This window comes from Cynocephalus volans, chromosome 11 (genome assembly GCF_027409185.1).
Source record: "Cynocephalus volans isolate mCynVol1 chromosome 11, mCynVol1.pri, whole genome shotgun sequence".
Classification (NCBI taxonomy): domain Eukaryota; kingdom Metazoa; phylum Chordata; class Mammalia; order Dermoptera; family Cynocephalidae; genus Cynocephalus; species Cynocephalus volans.
Window position 1 is genome coordinate 32,372,283 of NC_084470.1, and position 20,968 is coordinate 32,393,250.

At 36.6% G+C, this 20,968-nt stretch overlaps 1 protein-coding gene across 1 annotated transcript in view; it reads left to right on the forward strand.

Moving 5' to 3' along the window:
- The window catches only part of KCNH8 (potassium voltage-gated channel subfamily H member 8), a 375,230-nt gene that overhangs the window by 332,016 nt on the left and 22,246 nt on the right, over nt 1-20,968 (forward strand). Inside the window, exons 12-15 of the mRNA XM_063115036.1 lie at nt 9,184-9,222; nt 13,129-13,487; nt 15,617-15,723; nt 18,135-18,211. Coding sequence (XP_062971106.1) covers nt 9,184-9,222; nt 13,129-13,487; nt 15,617-15,723; nt 18,135-18,211 — 582 coding nt within the window. The remainder of the gene's footprint in view (nt 1-9,183; nt 9,223-13,128; nt 13,488-15,616; nt 15,724-18,134; nt 18,212-20,968) is intronic.

Sequence of the window (20,968 nt, forward strand, 5' to 3'; positions counted from 1 at the left end):
TACTTGTCTAATAATGTTTCACAGGTTATCCTGGAGCATGTGGGACATTTCTTTAGTCAGCCCTCTAATCCCAGACCAGTTAACCCTCTAATCCCAAATCCCAAACTCCAGTGTTACACTACAGAGTCAGTGCGTGGTATGATTGTAGCTGTGTAAGTTAGCTAACTTGACGGAAATTAAATTAAAATTAAAATTAAATTACAGGATCTCAGGATAAACATCTTTAAGAGTGCTTTACCCATGAAGTTTCTCAAAAGCGTGTAGACAGCAGAAAGGATGGCATACCATGGGTGGAGGCGGTCTGCTTATGACACAGCACACACTGTGCTCAGCAGGCAGATCGTGGGGCTCCAGTTCGATTAGATTTGAAGCGTCTATTTGCTCACCTTTCAAACCCAGCATTCTGGGATGCCGAAAAAGCAGCAGCTTTGAGTGGAGGAAACAGCAGCCAAGTAGTGAGAAATATAAGGCAGAAAATATAAGTAGTCAGAAGCACAAAAGATGCCATATCAGGGAGAAAACTGAAATACCTCAAAATTATGAATCGAAAGGCCAGCATGTGGAAATGACAAGTCTATAAGGGTGGAGGGACCCAGGAGCATGCATTTCCATCAAAGGAATTGGGATTTAAAGGATTTGGCTTTTATGTCATTGAGGAAAATAATTAAGAAAAATTCTAAGATGAACATCTGCAAGATGCTAAGCTTTTAGTGATGTGGTAATCCCACTTATATTTTCTGCTGTAAAGATTAAGGTCTTTAAAAGCAGAGCATATGGTGACTGATCTGTGTCGCTGCGTTTTGCCAGCATTCATAGACAGTCCCAAGTCTGACTAGTGCTGAAGAAGCGTATTTATATTCTAGGTTATGCAGTTTACATTTTTCTTTGAGGCTATTAGTCAGCATTCCATCTTGATAGGACTAAATGTTAGCATCACATATGGAAAACAAACAAAACAGGATTCTGTCAAAAAACAGCAATGTGTGAGAATCCAGAAACTCCAAGTATTAGACTTAATATGTATACAACTGAGGCCAGAACCATTTCTCCAAGAAATCCAATGTTGCAAATTTTCTGCAGCACCCAAAGAAACAACTGAATAAGCACAGTTTGATCCAATAAATTGGAAGCTTAAAGGTCCCAAAATGTGAATAAGTAGGCATGGAAGCATCATTCTTTCAATAGAGTCACTTGTCCATAATTTGCTACCATGGAAATAATAGCCTTAAACTTGGAGAGAAAAGCCTATTCTAAAAAGAAGTTTACGTATCATTCCACGTACATAACTAAAAGAATGATGTCTTTGTATGACTCTGAATTAGGTAGTTCTGTAAATTCAGGATGACCCCACTATAAGAAGCTATGCCCATTTTGAATGAAGATGCCTGTTCACTCTTTACATTTTTACAAAGAGGAGCTTCTCAATAGATATCACTGTATTGTCCTCCAACTTGGAAATGGCTACTTTGTGACTAGGCTGCCATGTGATATCTCCAAAATCTTGTCCACATAGTACAATTTCAGGAGAAGGGTCATTGGGTGGGAACATTATTAGGAAAGAGACACAGAGAGGGAAACTGGAGATACATCAGAAGTGTTTTATTTATGACGTAATTTTGGTTTTGAGAACTTCCTTATTTTGGAGCACGATGAGGGGAGCAAAAATGCCAAATTAGACACTTTCCTTCCTAAGTTTCAGTGGTTTGTGATTTCATTGTGAATTCTCTTAAAAAATTGTTTTTAGTCAACATACAGTTAGTCAATAATATCTTCATTCTTATGCACACACATCAACTTTGACTACAACAACACTATCACGTAAGTAGCTTGGCCTCATGTCTAGTAACTGAGAATTTCTTCCTCACCTGGAAATTGCTGAATATCTGGTGAAAGTGCTAATGTTATGATAAACTATGTTCTGCAAGCTTAAGTTTCAAATGTTTCTTTAAGTAAAAAATGTATGCATTTGATCCTGTAGAGGATGCTTTCATGATACCCCACTGTCAAGGTCCTATATAAGTCCTTTTCTTATTTTCTGTGGCTAAGTGACCTTAACCAAGGCCCTATAGTTCAAATAAGCAAAGTAGTCCATTTCAGTTTGCGGGTTCAAACAGTATCTTCAACATATCAGGCTCTTCAACTTTTTTGTTACAGTTTATAATTGACAATGGGCTTCCTAGACAGCAAATGAGGCATTTCACTTTAAGTTTAAAAGTGCCATAGGGAGTTTTGATGTGCAAACTTCTCATACCAAATTGAGCATCTTTCTTAACCAACCTGGTTTAGAACCAAAATACTCAGTGGGTATCCTAAAAAGCTTATGAAACCAGCTATTGTGTTTTTTACAATTACACAGTAGTTGACTTTACAAGCTAACCAGGAGCCATTGTACCTTAATCAGGAGTGGGTCATTGCAGGGCATGGGATCTCAGCTTAATACAATGAGTTTAAACAGTGTAAATTCTTATAGCACAGATTACCCTGCTGAACTCCCAAACTGTTGATTTGGGACATAGCTTTTTAAGCCTGAAAACTTTAAAACTCTTATGTCATTGATGAGAAATTACTAGCTAGTTTTTTTTTTTTTTTCACATAATAGTGTATTTTTTTCTTCATTTTATTTCTGTAATTGTATGAACCACATATTAGTAAATAGCCTTCTCTCCCTCAAAAATATTGTGAATTTTACAAGCTTTTAAATACGTATCAAAGAAATCCTTTGGGTGTTCTTTCAATTCCAAAGCTTTGTATTTTATGCATTTAAATTCAGAGAAAATCATGCTTGAGTTAATTTGTGCATGTTGTCAATGTCTTATTGACTGTATTCATACCCATGGACAATTTGAAAATGTTTGACATTAAGTGGAGCAGATAAAGGGGCTGAGAAAGAAAATAACAGAATGCTAAGCCATTTTTTAAAAAATATAAAAACTATTCTACCTAGTGTTGTACAAAGAAAAGTGTGTTTTTGTGGTGTAGGTTGATAGCCTTTTTGCTAGGACAGAACTTTAGAGGAAACTGGTGTTTGAGAAGTATATGTTTTTTGTTAAAGAATTCTACATGTATATTAGTTTCAAGTTGGACAAACCAATCTGTGTGAATGTGAAGATAACCGTGACTTAGCTAAACAATTGATGTAAAATATCATAATTCCCTATTTCCTACACTAATCTAATTCAAAGAAATCTTTTCTTCAAAATCAATAGATCAATGAAATATAATTAACATTTATTAACATGAATTACTCTTGATGCCAGACCCTGGACCAAGCACTTAACAAGTGTAACAATGTGAGGACTTTTTCACCGTAAATTCTGTGTGAGAATTCCTTGTGGATAATCAAGTTGAAATGAAGAGGCTTAAACTGCACAGCAGGCTACAAATGCTCTCTCTCTCTCTGGAGAAACAGAAGGGCTGGAAGGCATGACACCATCTATCATGGCTTGTCACCTCTGGAAGAAATGTTGGGCATTATGGCCAAAGGGATGCAATGAACAGAAAGGATCCCAAGAGAGTTTCAGTGAGAGAATTGAGAAGCACTTTTGTTATTGCTAATGGAATAGAATAAGACTTCTTAATCTTAAGAAGTCTTACTGTGCATTATCAAATGCATCTCCTTGAAATGTTTTGAAAGAAACACACACACAAATCAGAATTATATTTTAATTTCTTTTGGTTGCTTTACTGTATTTCTCTTAATGCTACACAATGACAGATGTGGCCAACTGGATATCCAAGATTTGTTCAGTTTACATATGTACATCTCATTTAATATTCAAAACAACCCCAGTTATCATTTTTGAGAGGAGGAAATGAAAGCTTGCAGAATTTTGATTGACAGTGACTGTGAGACCAGTTCTGGCTATTGTAATGTAAGTAGAAGTGACATGTCACTGTAGGCTGGAGTAGTCAGGTGCCCAATATGCCTTCCCCATGCTCTCTCCTGAGCTGCCAGTTGGGTGCTGCTGGGACAATCCATAGGCCACAAAATGGCAGAACCACAAAATAAAAGCAGCCTAGGTCCCTGAATCACCTGCTAGAGAAAGACTACTCAACATACATCAAACTGTGAATGACTGAGAAATAGTTCTTTTGTGTAAAGCCATTGAAATTTAGTGTTGTTATTACCTCAGTATTACCTACTGCATTCTAATTAATATGCTTCCCAAAGTTACATAGTAAATAATCAACAAGACTAGGAAAAAGCCCAGCTCTTAACCACCACACTATTCCACCTCGTAAAAGCGTCCTATATCCCTGGCACACAGAACTTCCACCATAACATCAATGATGAAGAGTTTTTCATCTCTGATGCTTCCTACTCCATGGGCTCAGCAGCTGATTCTTCAGTTCAAGAAGTCAATAAACCCTAAACTCAGGACTCGATTACTTGACTTGTGCTTTCTGTATCAGAAGTAACAGTATCTTCCTAGAGAAAGAGAATTCTCTCAGTCTTACAAGTTTATCTTGACCTCAAGGCTCAGTTCTTTCATTAAAACCTCATTTCTGTTTCTATGTTATACCACAAGCAAAGGAAACATAATAGAAACTGTTACTCACTTAAGGTTTCAGATCAGCCTCAAAAAATCTCTTCTTTAGATTAGATGGTGGTGAAATTTCAGACTTGGTTAGTTGAAAATTAATGCTCCCTTATTCAAAGCCTAGCCTTTCTTCAGAACTTTCCATTTCCTCTTATAATTTACCACCTGCCATTAGTGTCATTTACTACTTATTGGCATTGCCACTTTAGTCTACAAGAGGAAAAAGCCAATCATAGGCTAAAATAAGACCTGTCAATTTGCTACTTTCCTCTATTACATGATAATTATTTACAGTTTTGCAGGAGTGGACATTTTAACCTTGTGAGTTATGGGGTTATTTGTGAGTATGCTTCATTCATATTCTCTTTATCCCAAACATCCACCAATACTGCTTATGTTGCTGGCCAGTGAACAAGATAAAATACAGAATAATTTCTTTTTCTGAATGAGGACACATGTTCCTTCAATCTGCTTTGTGACTTAATCAATGTGTCATTATTAATGAAGCAGAAGATATCATGAATCAGTCAGAAGTCTTGTAATGCACATCTAATTTCCCAATTGAGCATTCAGCTGTAGATAACGTTTCTGCCAGAGCAATTCAGTGCCTTATGAGATTCCATAGTTGAGAGGATATCTGCAGGCTCACACAAGGGCTTGTAAATTCTGACCAAAGGATCAAGTAAGCAATGAAAATAGATTTTCTGTCTTCCTTGACCACTGCCTGAGTAGGTTACAGTTTAGGAGTCATAGGTCCATACTGTGAGTTCTATTCAGGAGAGGCTGGGCCCCAAACCTTGTTACCAGAGTACCATTTGTTAGAATTCAGATGTGTTTAATGCGCAGGGGAAATAGGTAAAGGAGATCAAAGAGCTCCCTTCCCAGCTAAAAATTTGGTGAAAATTCTAATAGCAGGAAAATTTACTACTGAAGAATTTAAGAACTTTAGCAAAAAATGAGTCGAATGGCCAAAGTCAGGTATGAGCCTATGAAAGCTCTTACAGAAATATCTTCATTCAGTAAAATAAAGATAGCATTAGAGAATACAATGGCACTATTCACATCTAAAATTATTATTAATGTACCCAGTTTAGTATGTTTGATTTCCATTTGCAATTTAAACTCAATAATAGAATGTTGAGGCCTTCTCTTCACAGTACAGGGGGAAAAAAGGAAAAGATTGTGAATTTGTTTTGCTTTTGTTTGTTGTAGATAGTGTGAGTACTGAGAGACTGTTTTTCCTCTGTCTGGTTCTTCATGCCAAAGTGTAGTATCTTTTCAATTTAAGAGTCTTCTCTCTCAATTCCTACTGGACTCACTGAGTGATAAACAATTTAAGTGGTTAAGATGGGGGAACAAAGGAGAAGAAGAAAAGCTGTGTGAAAACTTAAACTCACCATGGCTGACAATGTATTTCTCTGCCAGTGTACAAGGTTGTAAAGTCTTACCTCTGTTCATGAAAACCACGCGCCAGGACGTTTCCTTCTTGCCCACACTTGGCTTCTTTCATCCTGACAGATTGAAGGGTGCCATCTAAGGTCTAATGTGGTGACCCTTAACCTTCTTTAGCTCTCTCAAATGTCATTACAATGATCTCCATTCCTTCTCTTATGTCTGATTTACTCCCTTTTTTATTTTCCCAAGCTCTATAACTTGTGTCATTATTTTCTTAAATATCCCTATTAGAGATGACTAGTTCTTCTTATTGTCTAAAAGATGTAAAAATGTCATGTAGGGGTAACTCAAAATTGGAGAAGACTGTGCTCCTCAAAACTGAAAACCTTTGGGTCTTCTAGTTGCTGAAATAAGAAAATGCAGTCAATAAACGTTTTCTATCCAAAGGTTGTATCCATGAATTTTTTTTTTTAATGGGATGAGAATGCCTATAACACATCAGATTTCCAGAAAGCTCTGTGACCCAGAAAAAGTTAAAGCAGCACATTAGTAACCTAGTATCATGACTATTTGGGGTCTGCTTTATGGCAATCATCAAACCCTGTGCCAGATTTAATTCTGCAGTACATCAGACATTTAGCCTTTCAGCCCAAGTAACAGCATTAACTACTGGAGGAAGTACCTGAGAAAACTTACAGTTCTATGTAAGGAACACGGGAAGTTAGGATGCATGGCTTTAGTAGAGGTTTTTCTACTAACTTTATGGATGGATGAAGTGGGCAAGCCATCTTATCTCCCTGGGCCACAGTTTCCATATCTCTATAGTTAGGGAACTGGACTAACCGGGTGGTTTCAAACCTGACCTGGGATCACTGGACCCCATCCACCACCAGCTGAAAGAGACTCACTACAGTTAGTACTCCAAAATCCGATTTTTTAAAGAAAGATAGTCAAAACATTATATCAGGTAGAAAAACCACAGTAGCAGACACTCTAGGATCACTTCTAGCTTTAAAATGCTGGATTTTCATTAAGCTAATATTCCCTACACTTGGTAAAATCTGGATCAGCATGAAGTGTTAATCAGCAGAATGAATACATCATAGTATTCTTTTTAAACATAAGTGATTAATACTATATATAAATGAAGTGATGTATTGAGAGAGTCAATCACAGTGCTGGGAAATTACTAATCATATATAAACATGTATATGTAGTATACTTGATTCTGCTTGACTCTTGACCATCAGTGAGTTTGGTAAGATATGAGATAGGGTTACCTCAGATAATCAAAGGCATCGAATGTATTGCATGCCAGTCAGTTTTAAATAAATTATCATATTTAATCCCCATCACAGCCACTCCTGTGATCATTTTCTTGCCGTTAGTTACTACTTTGCAATCTTTTCATTTCTTTTTCAACAAAATGGAAATTAAAAATATCTGCCTCATAGGACTGCAATGAGAATTAATGGGCAAAATGCCTGGGAAACACTTATCAGGGTCCTAATCACAAGATGAATACTTAATTAATTGATAGGTGGTAGGGTGATAATTACTGTGATGTTGGTTACGAGGTCTTGCTACTCAAAGTGTAGATAGAGCAGCAGCATCAGTATTACCTGGGAGCTCACTAGAAATTAGGAATCTCAGGCCCCACCTCTGACATCCTGAATCAGAACCTTTTTAATGAGATTTCTTAATGATTCATGTGCACATGTATGTTTGAGAAGCACTGACATAGAAAAACAACCCTGGGACTCAGCGACTTGATGGAACTCATACTAGTAGTAAACCAGGGAGCTGGAGGCACAGCCAAATAGGAGCTAAGGCCAATGTCTTTCTCTCATACTTCTAAGGGCATCTCCGACCTGGACGTGGTTCAGGCTTCCTGAATCCCATTCAGCTATTCTTTTTCTAATCCAAGCTGTATTGGAAAGGCTTTTAAAAACACATTTTCATGTCTACCACAGTAACAAAAGCATCATAATTTTGTTTTATTTATCACGTTTTTAATTATTCAGCTGTTTTATTTGTCATCATTTAGAGAATTATTACAAAACTTATGTCTAAAATGCTTCTGATTAATGCATATATAGGCAACTAAACAGATGTAGAATGGGTTGACTACTTTGATAAGATTAAACATTGATGAAACATATATTTGCAGAGCAATAACGATGCAGGCATTTGTATAAATAATAACAGATCTATTTCCCTAATCAACTAGGGGGAAAAAAATGACAGAATTACCAGATATGTCTGGCTTACTAGGCAGATCATTTTCAAGTGCAATTTTTTTTCATGTGAATAAAATTATGTTAATTTATAGCATCTATTACCATGTTAAAGTGAAAGAAGTGTATTTGAGAGCTAAACAATGTGGATGATACCAGGACATGTCATAATTTCCAGAGCTTCTTTGTACATTATGGTAGGTGCATGTTTTTAATATACTCTTCCATAGTTTAACTTAATATAACATGTGTTCTGAGATCCAAACTTAAGTGCTACCATGATACACATTTTTCCCCACATTTTAGTATCTCTGATATTGAGATCTGTCTTACAATTGATACCATGTCACAATTTGATTGGCAGCATTTTTTTTTTTTTTTTTGGCGATCAATTAAATAGGAGATTAGGATCCCCAGTAAACCTAATCCTAGTCCTCAGTAACACCATAGTGAGTAAAAGAAGTAGGACAGAAAGGAGACATCAACGGTATTCTAGCAGGAAGTGGAGGTGGATAAATAGAAAGAAATGAAATTAAACAAGAAAAAGAATTTCATGGATTTCTGTTTTCAAAGGGCCAGATAGAAAAATCAGAGAAGATGAGAGAATTTAGCAGAAGAGCAAGAAAGAGGAATAGAGAGTTGGAAAACAAAAGGAGAGAGAATAAAGCATCAAGATGGAAAATATAGCCAATAAACCCACTGTTGTGACACTACTTCCTAGGTGTGGTGTTCTGTGATAGACTTTCAACTAGTGGCTCCTTTTTTCATTGCACACACAGGTCAGTAGAGGTCCTAAAGTGTAGGATGTGGGAGGTGTTTTTAGCACATTTCAGAAGGTATTTTTACTTCTCAGGCCTGCACAGGTAGATCCATTACCTACCTCCCACCGCCCCAACATACACATACTCTCTGAACATCCTTCTCTTTTGACTGCCTCCTACATTTCTCTCAGTCCCAAGCCACTGGGAGAGGTTTAAATGATTGTTAAATCTTCTATTGTTTTCTTTCAGGTGATATCAAGATTATCGAACAAATCTACAGTCTCCCAGGTATGGCTTTTGCTAAAAAGCAAATATTTATCTAAAATCCAAAGGATTTGCAATAAATCTGTCTTTCCCTTCAGGATTTTATGTACTTATTTTTAACTTTCCCTAATTCATTTTCCAGTGAAAGACGTGGTGACTGACTTTTTTGAGTTTGGGTATGGAGATGTATTGAAACTCATATCTCTATGTAAGCTTTTTATAGTTCTTGTTATAAAGTAGTTTGTTAGCAAAACCTGCCAAAAGTAGTGGAGTCCTGAGGTATACATTTTAGAAGTACTTTAGTTGGGTTTAAAATTGGTCGTCAATTTTTTTCTTCTAAGAGTCTAATTTCTTGTATCTATAATGTTAAAAATATTGTTCAGAGATATTCTGAAATAGTTTCACTTGACCTCTTAAGACAGTCCTAATTTCTAAGTACCCTTCAATTTCACAGAAAACTTTCCCACAGAAAAGTGATTTGTCAGATTTATTAGCTAGACATTTTTTTTTACCAGTAATCCTGTGACAGGAACCTGGGAACGCTTTTCTTGCTCTATACTATTCTTGAAACAGAACCCAATAACTCTGGCTCTCTTTCTTACACACACACACACACACACACACACACACACACACACACACACACACACACAGGCACACACAGGCACACAAATAGATCTGATAATATACATTACAAAGACATTGATAATTTACTGAAGATGGTGGGGGAGGGGCAAACAGGTTTACTTTTAATATTACATTGATATGCTTCTTAAAAGCTCTTCAGTCATCTCAGCGCTTTCAGCCCAGTTTCTCTCTGGCATTAGTTGCCTTTTCTCTCTCATTTCTACAAAATCCCTCATCAGCAACAAGCAAAATGGTCTTTATGTTTCTCCTCTTCTCATCGGATAGCCTTTCCTCACTACTGCACTGCCTTTCCCTCAGAACTTTGTATATTCCCTTTCTCATAAAGAGAACTTGAGCCTTTTTTTGGAATTTCCAATTTGAATTTCTCACCCCTTCATAGCACTCTGAAGACGAAGATCCCTCCCAAGAACATAACATCCTTAACTTTCCAAAAAAAAAAAATCCTTCTGTATAATTCAGGCCGAAGTTCATTTGCAATGTTAAAACCACCCGAATAAAAGGGGTTTCAAAACAATAGATGTTGATTTATCTCTCATAGGCAAATCTAGAGATGGAAAAGATGCAGTGGGATACCAGGTGTCCATAGGGCCCCAGAATTTCTTTTTTCTGCTTCATTATCCTCCACAAAGGCTTCCTTCCTCAAGATCACCTCATTCTCCAAGGTGACAGCTGAACATTCATCCATTTTGTCCATATTTCAGACTAGAAACCAAAGAAATGTGACACAGTAGGATAAAGGCTACCCTGTTTCTGGGAGCCTTCCTAAAAGTGTCTCAAAACCTGTTCACTTACATGCCATCATCCCCAAACTTGGCCAAACTCAGTGTCAAGAGAAGCTAAGAAAGGTGATCGCTGGGCAGGGTGCATGGCTAAGAGTTTTGTTAACTAAAAGAGAAGCGAAGATTGCATTAAAAAGTGATTACAAGCACTCTTTGTAACACCTACCCTGATATAGAAGGTGTTTCCATTTTCTTCATAATCATCATCATTGCATGGGCAAGCATTCATGAAACTCTTTTTTTGCACATGGTTACGTGCTTTATTTCCATTATTTAGTATCTAATATTTTTCTCACACCATTTCTATTTTACAAATGAGGAAATTAAGACTTTTAGTAATTATATTACTTGTCCAAGTTCATAGGACTTATGGGACTGAAATTCCATGCATTTGACCACTAGACTTTGTTCTGCTTTCCCTTAGTCCAGACAGGTTCAACAGAATCTGGTCATTCGTGAGTTTGAAGTGGCTATCCCAGGAAAATGTCATGAGCAAAATGTCATCCCAGCAAAATGTCAAATTCGAGATTCCTTTAACTTTGAGCATAAAAACCTCATTGCCCTCATGAAAGCATTTGCCAGGAAGAAAATGAAGGGATGGATCAGATGAGAAAAGAGAGATCTGTGGTTGAACTATAGGGCAGTGTATAACCGGGGAATCCAGCTACACAAGGGAAATAGGTGTTCTATTATAGATGGCCTGCAAAAGGTACTCCTGCATAGAGGACAATATGAGACTGGGTGTTTGATAGTATAATAAATTTAGGTCCTGTCTGCAATAATGGTAGATGGGATAATTAATTCTTGGTATAAGTAATGTCTGCTGCCTTGATCATAAGAGTCAGCGTCTAAGCAACTTGTCCAAGTCACCAAGTCTCCATGAAAAAATGGAAGTATAAAATTTAAACAAACTTGTAGAAGTGCAATCACTTGATAGGGTATTAGTCAGAGGATTCTATTAGAGCCAATGGAGCCTTCTAGAAACACAGGAATGATTAAATTGCCAATGCGAATGTAAACAGAAGTCTAATTAGAGAATGTACTCATTGTTTTTCATTTCTTTGATAAGTTTGCCCTGTTGTGTCTTTAGCTAGATAAGCTAATTTTTCTGTCCCAGAATGATAGTATGGCAATGCTCCCTTGCAATTCAATGTGGGTCCAATTTTTGTTAAAAGCACAGAGTTTTAAATGCTGTATAAAACAAGCAAATAAGAGCAACACCATGACTATTGCAATAAAGAACTTATGGATTCACCATTAATTAAAATAATCATATCTAATAAAAAAGATGAGTCTAAAAACGCATTTCCCCTAGAAATTTTGAGCCATTAAGATTAAAATAAAAAAAAAAAAACCTTCATGAGTAAACCAACCATTTCACTTAGCAGCTATGACCTGAACTGAGTGGGCTATTGCCTATCAGTCATCACAATTTTTTTGTTGTTGCTGTATCTACCATTATAACTGTTATACATATAGCAAAATCCATAAATGTCAATGAATCAGCTTCATGGAAGTTATAACCATGGCAGTTCATGAGATTTAAAGAGTAATCTTAAGAATTCTCACTTTGTTATCTTTTATTAGGAATTATTGATGAGCAGGTATAAATGATTGTATCTGCAAAAGCAACTGAGGCATATAAAAATGAATTGACCTTTTAGAGCAGAGAACCATGTCTGGGGCAGAGCAAGAAACTAGTAGAGAGCTACTGACTCTACTGAGGGCCACTAGCTTAGCCTTTGCTGCCTTCTTGGCCTGGCCCCTCCATCACCTCAGTTGTCCTTTCCTATCCTCTCTCTTCTTCTTGGCCTGTGAAGTCCAATGACCCAAGTCAAGAGTTCAGTGGTCCTAGGATGGGTTTTGGCAAGACTATTCTTCCTTCCTTTCCCAAGGCTCTTCAACAGGAGCAGACCAGGTGGTTTGCTCCATTTCTAGTGAATGAACTGTGACAACAAGGAGAGCAGGAAGCAGAGTAGCTAGAGATGCTTCTGATCCTCCATCCGTGTGATCCACAGTAGGAAAGATCTTTATTCTCAAGGACAGTAATCTTTCTGGCTGATTTTCATGTAAAGTTCTGCTTAAGACCCTATAATTTTAAATAATAAGGCCCCAAACCCTCCCTTAAACTTGAAAATGTCTTTATTCCTATAAGCCTGCCATCATACACTATTACAAATAAAAGGCTAATTAAAATCTAGATGCAAACCTGGTAAAATGCATCTTTCATACAACTCCCCCCCGCCCCACAAGACAGTTTAAAAGACCAAGAGAAGGATTGGGGGCTAAAACCAGGAAAGCAGAGAGGACAAATCTGGAGAAGATTAGAAGTGGGGAGACTTTTACCACCTGGAAAATAATGGTAAAATCTGAAAAGACTTCATTTTAAGGTGAAGTGAGTAATAAGTAATAAGTAAGTAAGGAATTGTACTTCTAGCATGAATGATATACCTCTTAAGAGGTCTTTGTAATCGATACTAATCTATATTATCCACTGATTTAGTCAGAGCCCAAGGGAAATGGCAGCATCAACAAGAGACTCCCATCCATTGTGGAAGATGAAGAAGAGGAGGAGGAGCAGGAGGAAGAGGAGACAGCCTCCCTCTCTCCCATCTGCACAAGGGGATCCTCTTCTTCATGCAGCAAGAAGGTTGGAAGCAATAAGAGCTATCTAGGCTTAAGCTTAAAGCAGCTGGCCTCAGGAACAGTGCCATTTCACTCACCTATCAGAGTCTCCAGTTCAAATTCCCCCCAAATCAATCAGGAAACTGACCCCCCTAACCATGGTAAAATGAAAGAGAAGAACTTGAAATTGCAGCTCTCAACTTTGAATAGTGCTGGCCCCCCAGACCTCAGTCCAAGGTAAGAGTTCACATCACATAACCCTTTACCAGATGAAAGTGGCTGCCTTTTATACAGACTTCTACCTGTCTAGTAAATTATTCATCCTTCTAGGCATTTCTACTGCACAGGTTCCTCGCCTGCATTCCTCATCTTCCCTGAATTTTGTGTGCAATTTTTTGAATATATGTGCAGGTGTGTGTATGGTGTGGGAATAGTTTTATTCATATTCTCAAAAGCATCCATTAAGTGTTCAGAATTCCTTCTCTGCTATCTTGATCCACTTAGCTCTACCTATTGGGTTAAAAGTATATTTCTACACTGTGATTTCTAATGTATAAATTTATAATGAATGTAAAATACATGGAATAGTCCATCAATGTTCTCCCCTCAATGCTTGATCTTACCAAAAGCTTCATGGAGCAACAAGTTGAAGTTACAGAGAAAACACAGTGCTGACTTACATTTTCCCTACTGTTTGCCTCATTCTTGTGGACAGCTGAGGCTTAGTTTTATTTCTGGTCTCTTCAATAGGTAACATGGCTTAGCTCTATTTTTAGGTTTTAAAAAGTCACTTTACAATCAACTAAAGGTGATTGAGAGGGTGAAAAACCCTGACTTGAAAAATGTGAAAGGGGCAGCCTATAGTTCACTAAAGTAATAAAAATTGTCCAGATCACATAACAGCTGACTAATAAATTGAAGCAAGAAAAATATATTGAGTGCTTTCTATGTTTCGTGTACTTTGCTAGAAAATTTCACATTCAGTATTGCATTTAGTCTTCTTGGAATTCTGTAAAGTCGTTCAGATGATCTCTACTATAAAGTAGTAAGAATTGAAACTCAAAGATTAAATATTTTATCCAAGATCTCAAACTTATTAAGTACAAGGGTACTTTAAAAAGTTTGTGGAAAAATAGAATTAAAAGATTCTAGAATTCTTTCCATGAATTTTTTGAAGTGCCCTTGTACTGAAAGCTGGATTCAAAATCTTTCTACGTGTAAAGCAAGTGATCTTTCTGATATGCTACATGCTGAATTATTCATTTGAAGGCCACAATTTAATCATTAACAGAAAATATTTTAAAAAAAATAAAAACAGATTGAACGAAAAGCAGGTATACATTAAATTTTCAGGAATTCATTTGATTGCTTAACTCTTCTTCTTTCTAAATTTTGACTAAAGTAAAAGATAATAGCTTTTAAATGGGAAGGCAAAGTATCAGAGCTTGAAAAGAAAGGTTTATGTACTATATGATCCCATACTTATAAAAAGAATGCATGTTATTTTATTTATAGAAAAATATTTTCAGAAAATACACCAGAATGTTGACAGCAGTGGTAGATTACAGGTGATGTTTACTTTCTGATTTTTTTTTTGTTACCTTTATATTTAACTTTTTACAATCGTCTTGCATATTTTTTTTAAGAATTAATGGGTTAAATATTATTTACCAGGGAACCAAGATTAGCTAACATCCTGATAGTAATTTATGTAATTCTTTAACTCTCAAATCCAGAGTTTTGTCGAAGTCAAGAGTGGAAGTGTCATCAAATTTATTTTCTGTGATGCTATACTCATTAGGTTAAAACATTTTCTCCTACATAGAGTAGTAATTTAATATGAATTTAGGTAAGAGGAGTTCTGTATCATAAAGTTTCGAATCTAAGAATAAATAGAAGAGTTTAAACTCTACAGAATTGCTGTCCAATAGAAATATAATACGAGCTAAAGTTGTGAGCCACATATGTAATTTTTAATTTTCTAGTAGCCACATTTTTAAAAAGTGAAAAAATTACAAGTGAAATTAATTTTAATGATATGTTTTATTTGACTCAATATGGCCCAAATATTATCATTTTAAATGTGAACAATATAAAGATAAATAATGAAATAGTTTACATTCCTTCATTTTAACTAATTCTTCAAAATCCAGTGTGCATTTTATACTTACAGCACATCTCAGTTTGCACTAACCACATTACATGTACTCAATAGCCATATGAGGCTCAAGGTTACCATATTGGATAGCACAGCTTTAGCTTATCTAGAGTTTATAAATTTAACACAATATTTTTTAATGTCTTCTAGAAAAACTGGAACCCATGAATATAAATCTATAACCAACCAATTTCTGTACTTGAAATAGGATTGTTGATGGAATTGAAGATGGAAACAGCAGTGAAGAAAGTCAGACTTTTGACTTTGGCTCTGAACGGATCAGACCAGAGCCCAGAATTTCTCCTCCTCTTGGAGGTAAGGTTTGTAATTAGACTTCTATAAAAAAGTGCTATTTCTTTTTAACTTGTAATGTTTGGCAAAAAAAATGACATTTTTTGCCTTCCCATTCTCAGAAAATTCTCTATGTGATAGAACTTTACCAATGCCATTAAATAATTTAATTTGAATCTGTCCCTCTCCAAGTTATCAAGATATCACTTGTCATTGTTTCTCTGCCCAGGCTCAATGTGTTGTGGTTTAGCAGCCGAGGTAAATGGTGTGTCAGGAAACTCAAGTTTCTGGTATTCATCAGAGGGTAACCATGTTTTCCTATTATAAATTCAGACTAATTCACAAAAAAACTACCTAGAGGAGAGGCTGTGTTGGTTGTGCACTGTAGGACCATCGGTTATACTTAACCAGTTTATTTGGTGAGAGGTACTGTACTTGCTGTTTGTCAGAGGCTGAACAACTTCAGAAGCATGTTATAGATGATGGAGAACTGAATGAAACACTATCCTCTAGTGCTGGTGAATTAGAGGAATGTTACCCTCAACCCTAGCCCAAGCCCCTCTTTCTCTCTTTTAGTCTTGAGTTCATCTCCAATAAAAAGGAATCTGTCAATGTCACGAAGGTCAGAAAAGACAAGTAAGCTCTAAAGAAGACATACCTGTATTAGCTAAAGTGAGAATAGTGAACAAGTGTTAAATAGGCTTAGGCAATCCACAACAATTACCAACAACTACCAGAGGTAGGGCCAGCGACCCACCGTTCAACCTCTCCTCCCCTTCCCATCACGTTCTGAGACCCTTGTCTCAGGATCTCCTGCTAATTAACAAATCCCTTTGGACAACGCCAAGCCTAAGAAAGACATTGGAATGTACAGTGCTGTTTGGTAGGATACCAGTATTTCATCTAAATGAGCAATTTCTCCCAGCATTCATCTAAAGGAAACTAAAAGTTCCCTGTAAGTCTCCTTGATTGGGGATGGGGGGTGATACAAGACGACAGCGAGTACAGTCTTGGTGTGTGAATTTGATTACTAACAAATGTTGATATTACTCCACTCGGGCAAGGATCAAAGAAATCATAGTTTTAGTCCAACTGGTGTGTTTGCCATGAAAGCTGGTGGCTTGTCTCAGTGGGAAGTTTTCCTTTTTGGCGCACCTGGAGATAATGCACAGAGCCTCCTCATGTCCATCCACCTACTTGTGGTCCTACCCCCGTCTAAGCTTCCTCCTCTCTCTTACCCCATCACCTACGCCTGAGCTCATTCATTCAAGCAATATTGTTCTTGATTCTACCTCCTAAATATCTCTCAGTTCTGTTCGAGACTTTCTATTTCACTGCCAGCACTCTTCCTGGCCACGTCCATCTCTTGCCTCCATTGCTACTCTCGTCTCTGGTCTCACACTGTTTTCCATGCAGAGTGAACTTTTTAAAATTGCGAATTTATTTGTACTACCTGTGCTTTAAACCCTAAAATGACTTTCTATTGCCCTTGATATGAAATCCAAGCCTGTTGCATAATTACTATTTAAATGTCTCCTTTTTTTCCTACTAGATTCTAAGCTCCATGAGGATCAGGATTTTTTTTGTTCTTTGTTTTTTGGTCTTTTGTCTCCTCTAAAGGAGGTCTGGCCTATTGCATATGGCCTGTAATTATTTACTGAATGAATGGATTATCTCTGCAAAATGTCTCTGCAAAGCAAGCTCTTATTTCTCTGCTTTGGATTATTGGAATAAATTTTCTTCCCCCACAAACAAGTTTTCTACTCATAATTGACCAAAATATCATGAAATATATACATTGATTCTGTCAAATCTTATTCACTTCAGCTAGTACTGACTCATCTGTACTTTTGTTTCTGACAAAAACAAATGTATTCTGAACAGTAAAGTGGAAAAATAGTGGAGAAGAGAGAACTAGGAAATAGGAGGACTTACCTTTCAGGGTGACACAGGAAGAGACAGCAAACCTGCAGTGGAGATTAGTACCTGTAATAGAGGTGGGAGGAAAACGGTCTCATGGGCACAGGAATCAACATTTGGAAAGGAAAGAGCAGAGGAAAAGAACATCACTTTTCTATGGGTTGGGCACTGGCTGTGAAATGTTTTTAGAGAATGGTCAAAGAAGAAAAATGTGTCATCTTAGAACATCGTGGTCATTGTGTTCAGGGGAATGGGAGATTTTCCATGGCCACACCCAATCCCTGTGGTCACAGTCACCATCATGATGTGTGCCCAGTTCCAAAAGATATATCAGCAGCCATTTAGAGGAGTATAAGAAATTTGTCTGATCCTGGGAAGACACAACCTACAGTGAAAAGACATCAGGAAAGATTAAAGGTGGTACCTTGGGCTTTCTTCTGTATTTAATTTGCCCAGTCCTCAAATAATGAGGTTTAGTCCCAAAGGACTCATTCTGTGTGTGTGTCACTTTTCAGACCCGGATATCGGAGCTGCTGTTCTCTTCATCAAGGCAGAGGAGACCAAGCAGCAGATAAACAAACTCAACAGTGAGGTATGGAGCTCTTTCTTTGGACATGTTGGAGCAGTAAGAGGAGATATAAATCCTAGTTATCAGCAGAAGCAGCATGATATAGCAGTTACAAGCATGTGCTGCAATGTCAGCCCTCCATAGGGGAATCCCCACTCAGCCTCATACAAGTTGTATAACCTTTGACAAGTTACTTACCTTGTCTCAAGCTTCATTTCCCCATGTGCAAGAAAGGGATAATAATAAAGCCTGCCTTATGCCCTTTTGTGAAATTAAATGAGATAATTCAGGTAAGTCATTTGGCCTAAAGTAAGCACTATGATAATTATTGTCATAATTGTATCAATGTTTGGTTTAATTGGTGCTTTTCGATTTTTTTGTGTCCTTCAATTTTTAACGAGATAAAGCAAGATGATTAGACCACAGAAGAATGCTAGTTCTCAAAGTAATCAAATGGCCTGAACTCTGTTCTTTTCTCTGATACATATTTGCTGTGTAACTTTGGGCCCTGTATCTCTCTGGATCTTACTATCTGTGCATTTAAAATGAGGTAATTTTTTAACAACTTTATTGTGGTATATTTACATCATAAAATTCACCCATTTTAAGTGTACAATTCAATGAATTTTAATAACTTTATCAAGTGGTTCAATCATCACTATAAATCAGTTTTAGAATATTTTTATCTCCCTAATAAGATCTCTCATACCCATTTACAGTTAATCCTTAATCCCACATCCAGCCCCAGGCAGTCATTTATTTCCTTTCTGTCTCTATAAATTTGCCTTTTCTGGCCATTTTATATAAATAGAGAAATTAATAATAAATAATCATAAATTGTGTTAATTTGGGTCCCTCCCTCCCTGCAAAATAAAATAAAATAAAACAGATTCTGATATAATTTGAATGCAAATAGTTTATTTGGGAGGTGTTCTAGGAAGCAAGATGAAAGAGTAGAGAAGTGAGACAGAAAAGGAAGAAAAGAAATAAGAGCATGTTAATGAGATAGTTGAACTTGTGGACAACTGAGGCTCAGTACTGTTGGGGACCTCTGAGAGACTGTAGGAACTCGAAATTGTTTCACCAAGGGACAAGAAAAAGTGGACTTAAGGATCTTTTTGCAAGCATAGCTGCAGAAGAGACTAGAAAGATTCCTCAGACAGGAATATGCAGGAAGACCTGAGCCTGTCATTGGTGACCTCAGGTAGACCTAGACAAGGGCATGTGAGCAGGTACAGACAGTGTACTAAAATCCCCTTCTAGGACTAAATTTTTAGATTATCTGATGACATCTTGGGAGAAGATGTAACTATGTGATAATACTGATGAGACTTAAGAAAAATGAGATTCATATAACCACACTCAGCTTTTAGTTAGCTGTAATAACAGAAAACTGGGTAGTTTGTCATAAAATCCACAGGTTGCTCTTGAACCTGTGTTTCTTTTGCTTAGTAAAGATTTATTTTTTACTGCCATCTCTCCTTCTGTACCTCACTCCCTGAAAATGAGATTGTTGCTAACAAGAAGTAAGAGAGCCAAAGGGCAGACTAACAATACAGAAAAGGAAAAATTAGAGGGTCCACTAACTGAATTAAAGTCCTTAAATCACAAGGACTTGGACATACATTGGATCACCCAAATAACCTCATTAAAAATACACCAAAACAAAAGGTAAACTAAACACCCTGTTGGAGAACATGACATTAACCTATTGAAGAATTTCTCTCCAGATATTATTCTCAGCTAAAACCATCCATTAATCCTATTTGAATTCTTCACTCTAACATTTAAAAAGAGCATTTAATGGTTTTAAGAAATTATTTACCTATATCTTAGCTCAAATATTACAGTTAGTGATTCTTCTGGGGAAAAATAAAGTGTTTATATCTTCACCTTTTTGAATGCAGATAATTTTTCCAAGTTAGGGCTCTAAAACCCCACACTGTATTATTTTTCTTCGGCAGTATGAACCAGAGGTAGATCTGTTAAAACAAATAAACATTTGAAAAACAAAATATTTCTCCAATGTGATTCTGTATTCATGATTGCTTTTTCTAGTGAGATGACATAAATCTTTGTCATACATTGAAATAAAATGACAAGATAAAATATCAATGGTACAATTATCCTTCCCTAAAGAATTAGTTCTTCCTTGTAGGAAAATATCTGATTTCTTCATGGTTGAGGCTTAAGTAGAAAAATCTTATCCTTTACACATAATTTAATTTATACACAGTCTTGACCCTTTGGGTGGTATATTAAATCCCAGTAAGACAAGGCAGAATGAAAATTGGCTTCAAACTCTAAAATTTTCTCCCATCTAACCTTCTACTTGTTTTTACCTCAGATCTCCTGTAAAGTAATGCTGTTTATATAGGGAAAAAGTTGTTTTTAAAAGTCCAAGCCTAATTTTTTTTCATTTTACCTTTTCCTTACTACTCGTGTGTGTGATCATGCGATCGCTCTATTATTTGCTAATTCTATTCTTTGGTTAGTAGCTGGAAAGAGAAGAATTGATAATAAGCATGGGATGTACTGCATAATAACTCTACCACCAAAAAGGCAACCCCAAATATACGTGGGGCATCTTGTACAGACTTCGGGGCATTGTGTGAGATGTAAGAACATTGCAGAATCCCTATCCTCTTATTTGCTCAAAGATTTGACATATAAAAAAATTGGTCTTTGTTGTGTAGATTCCATAATCATTTTCAGCTGGCTAAATACAGAACAAGAAGCAGAAAAGGAATAATACTGATAATAGCCTACATTCACAGCATA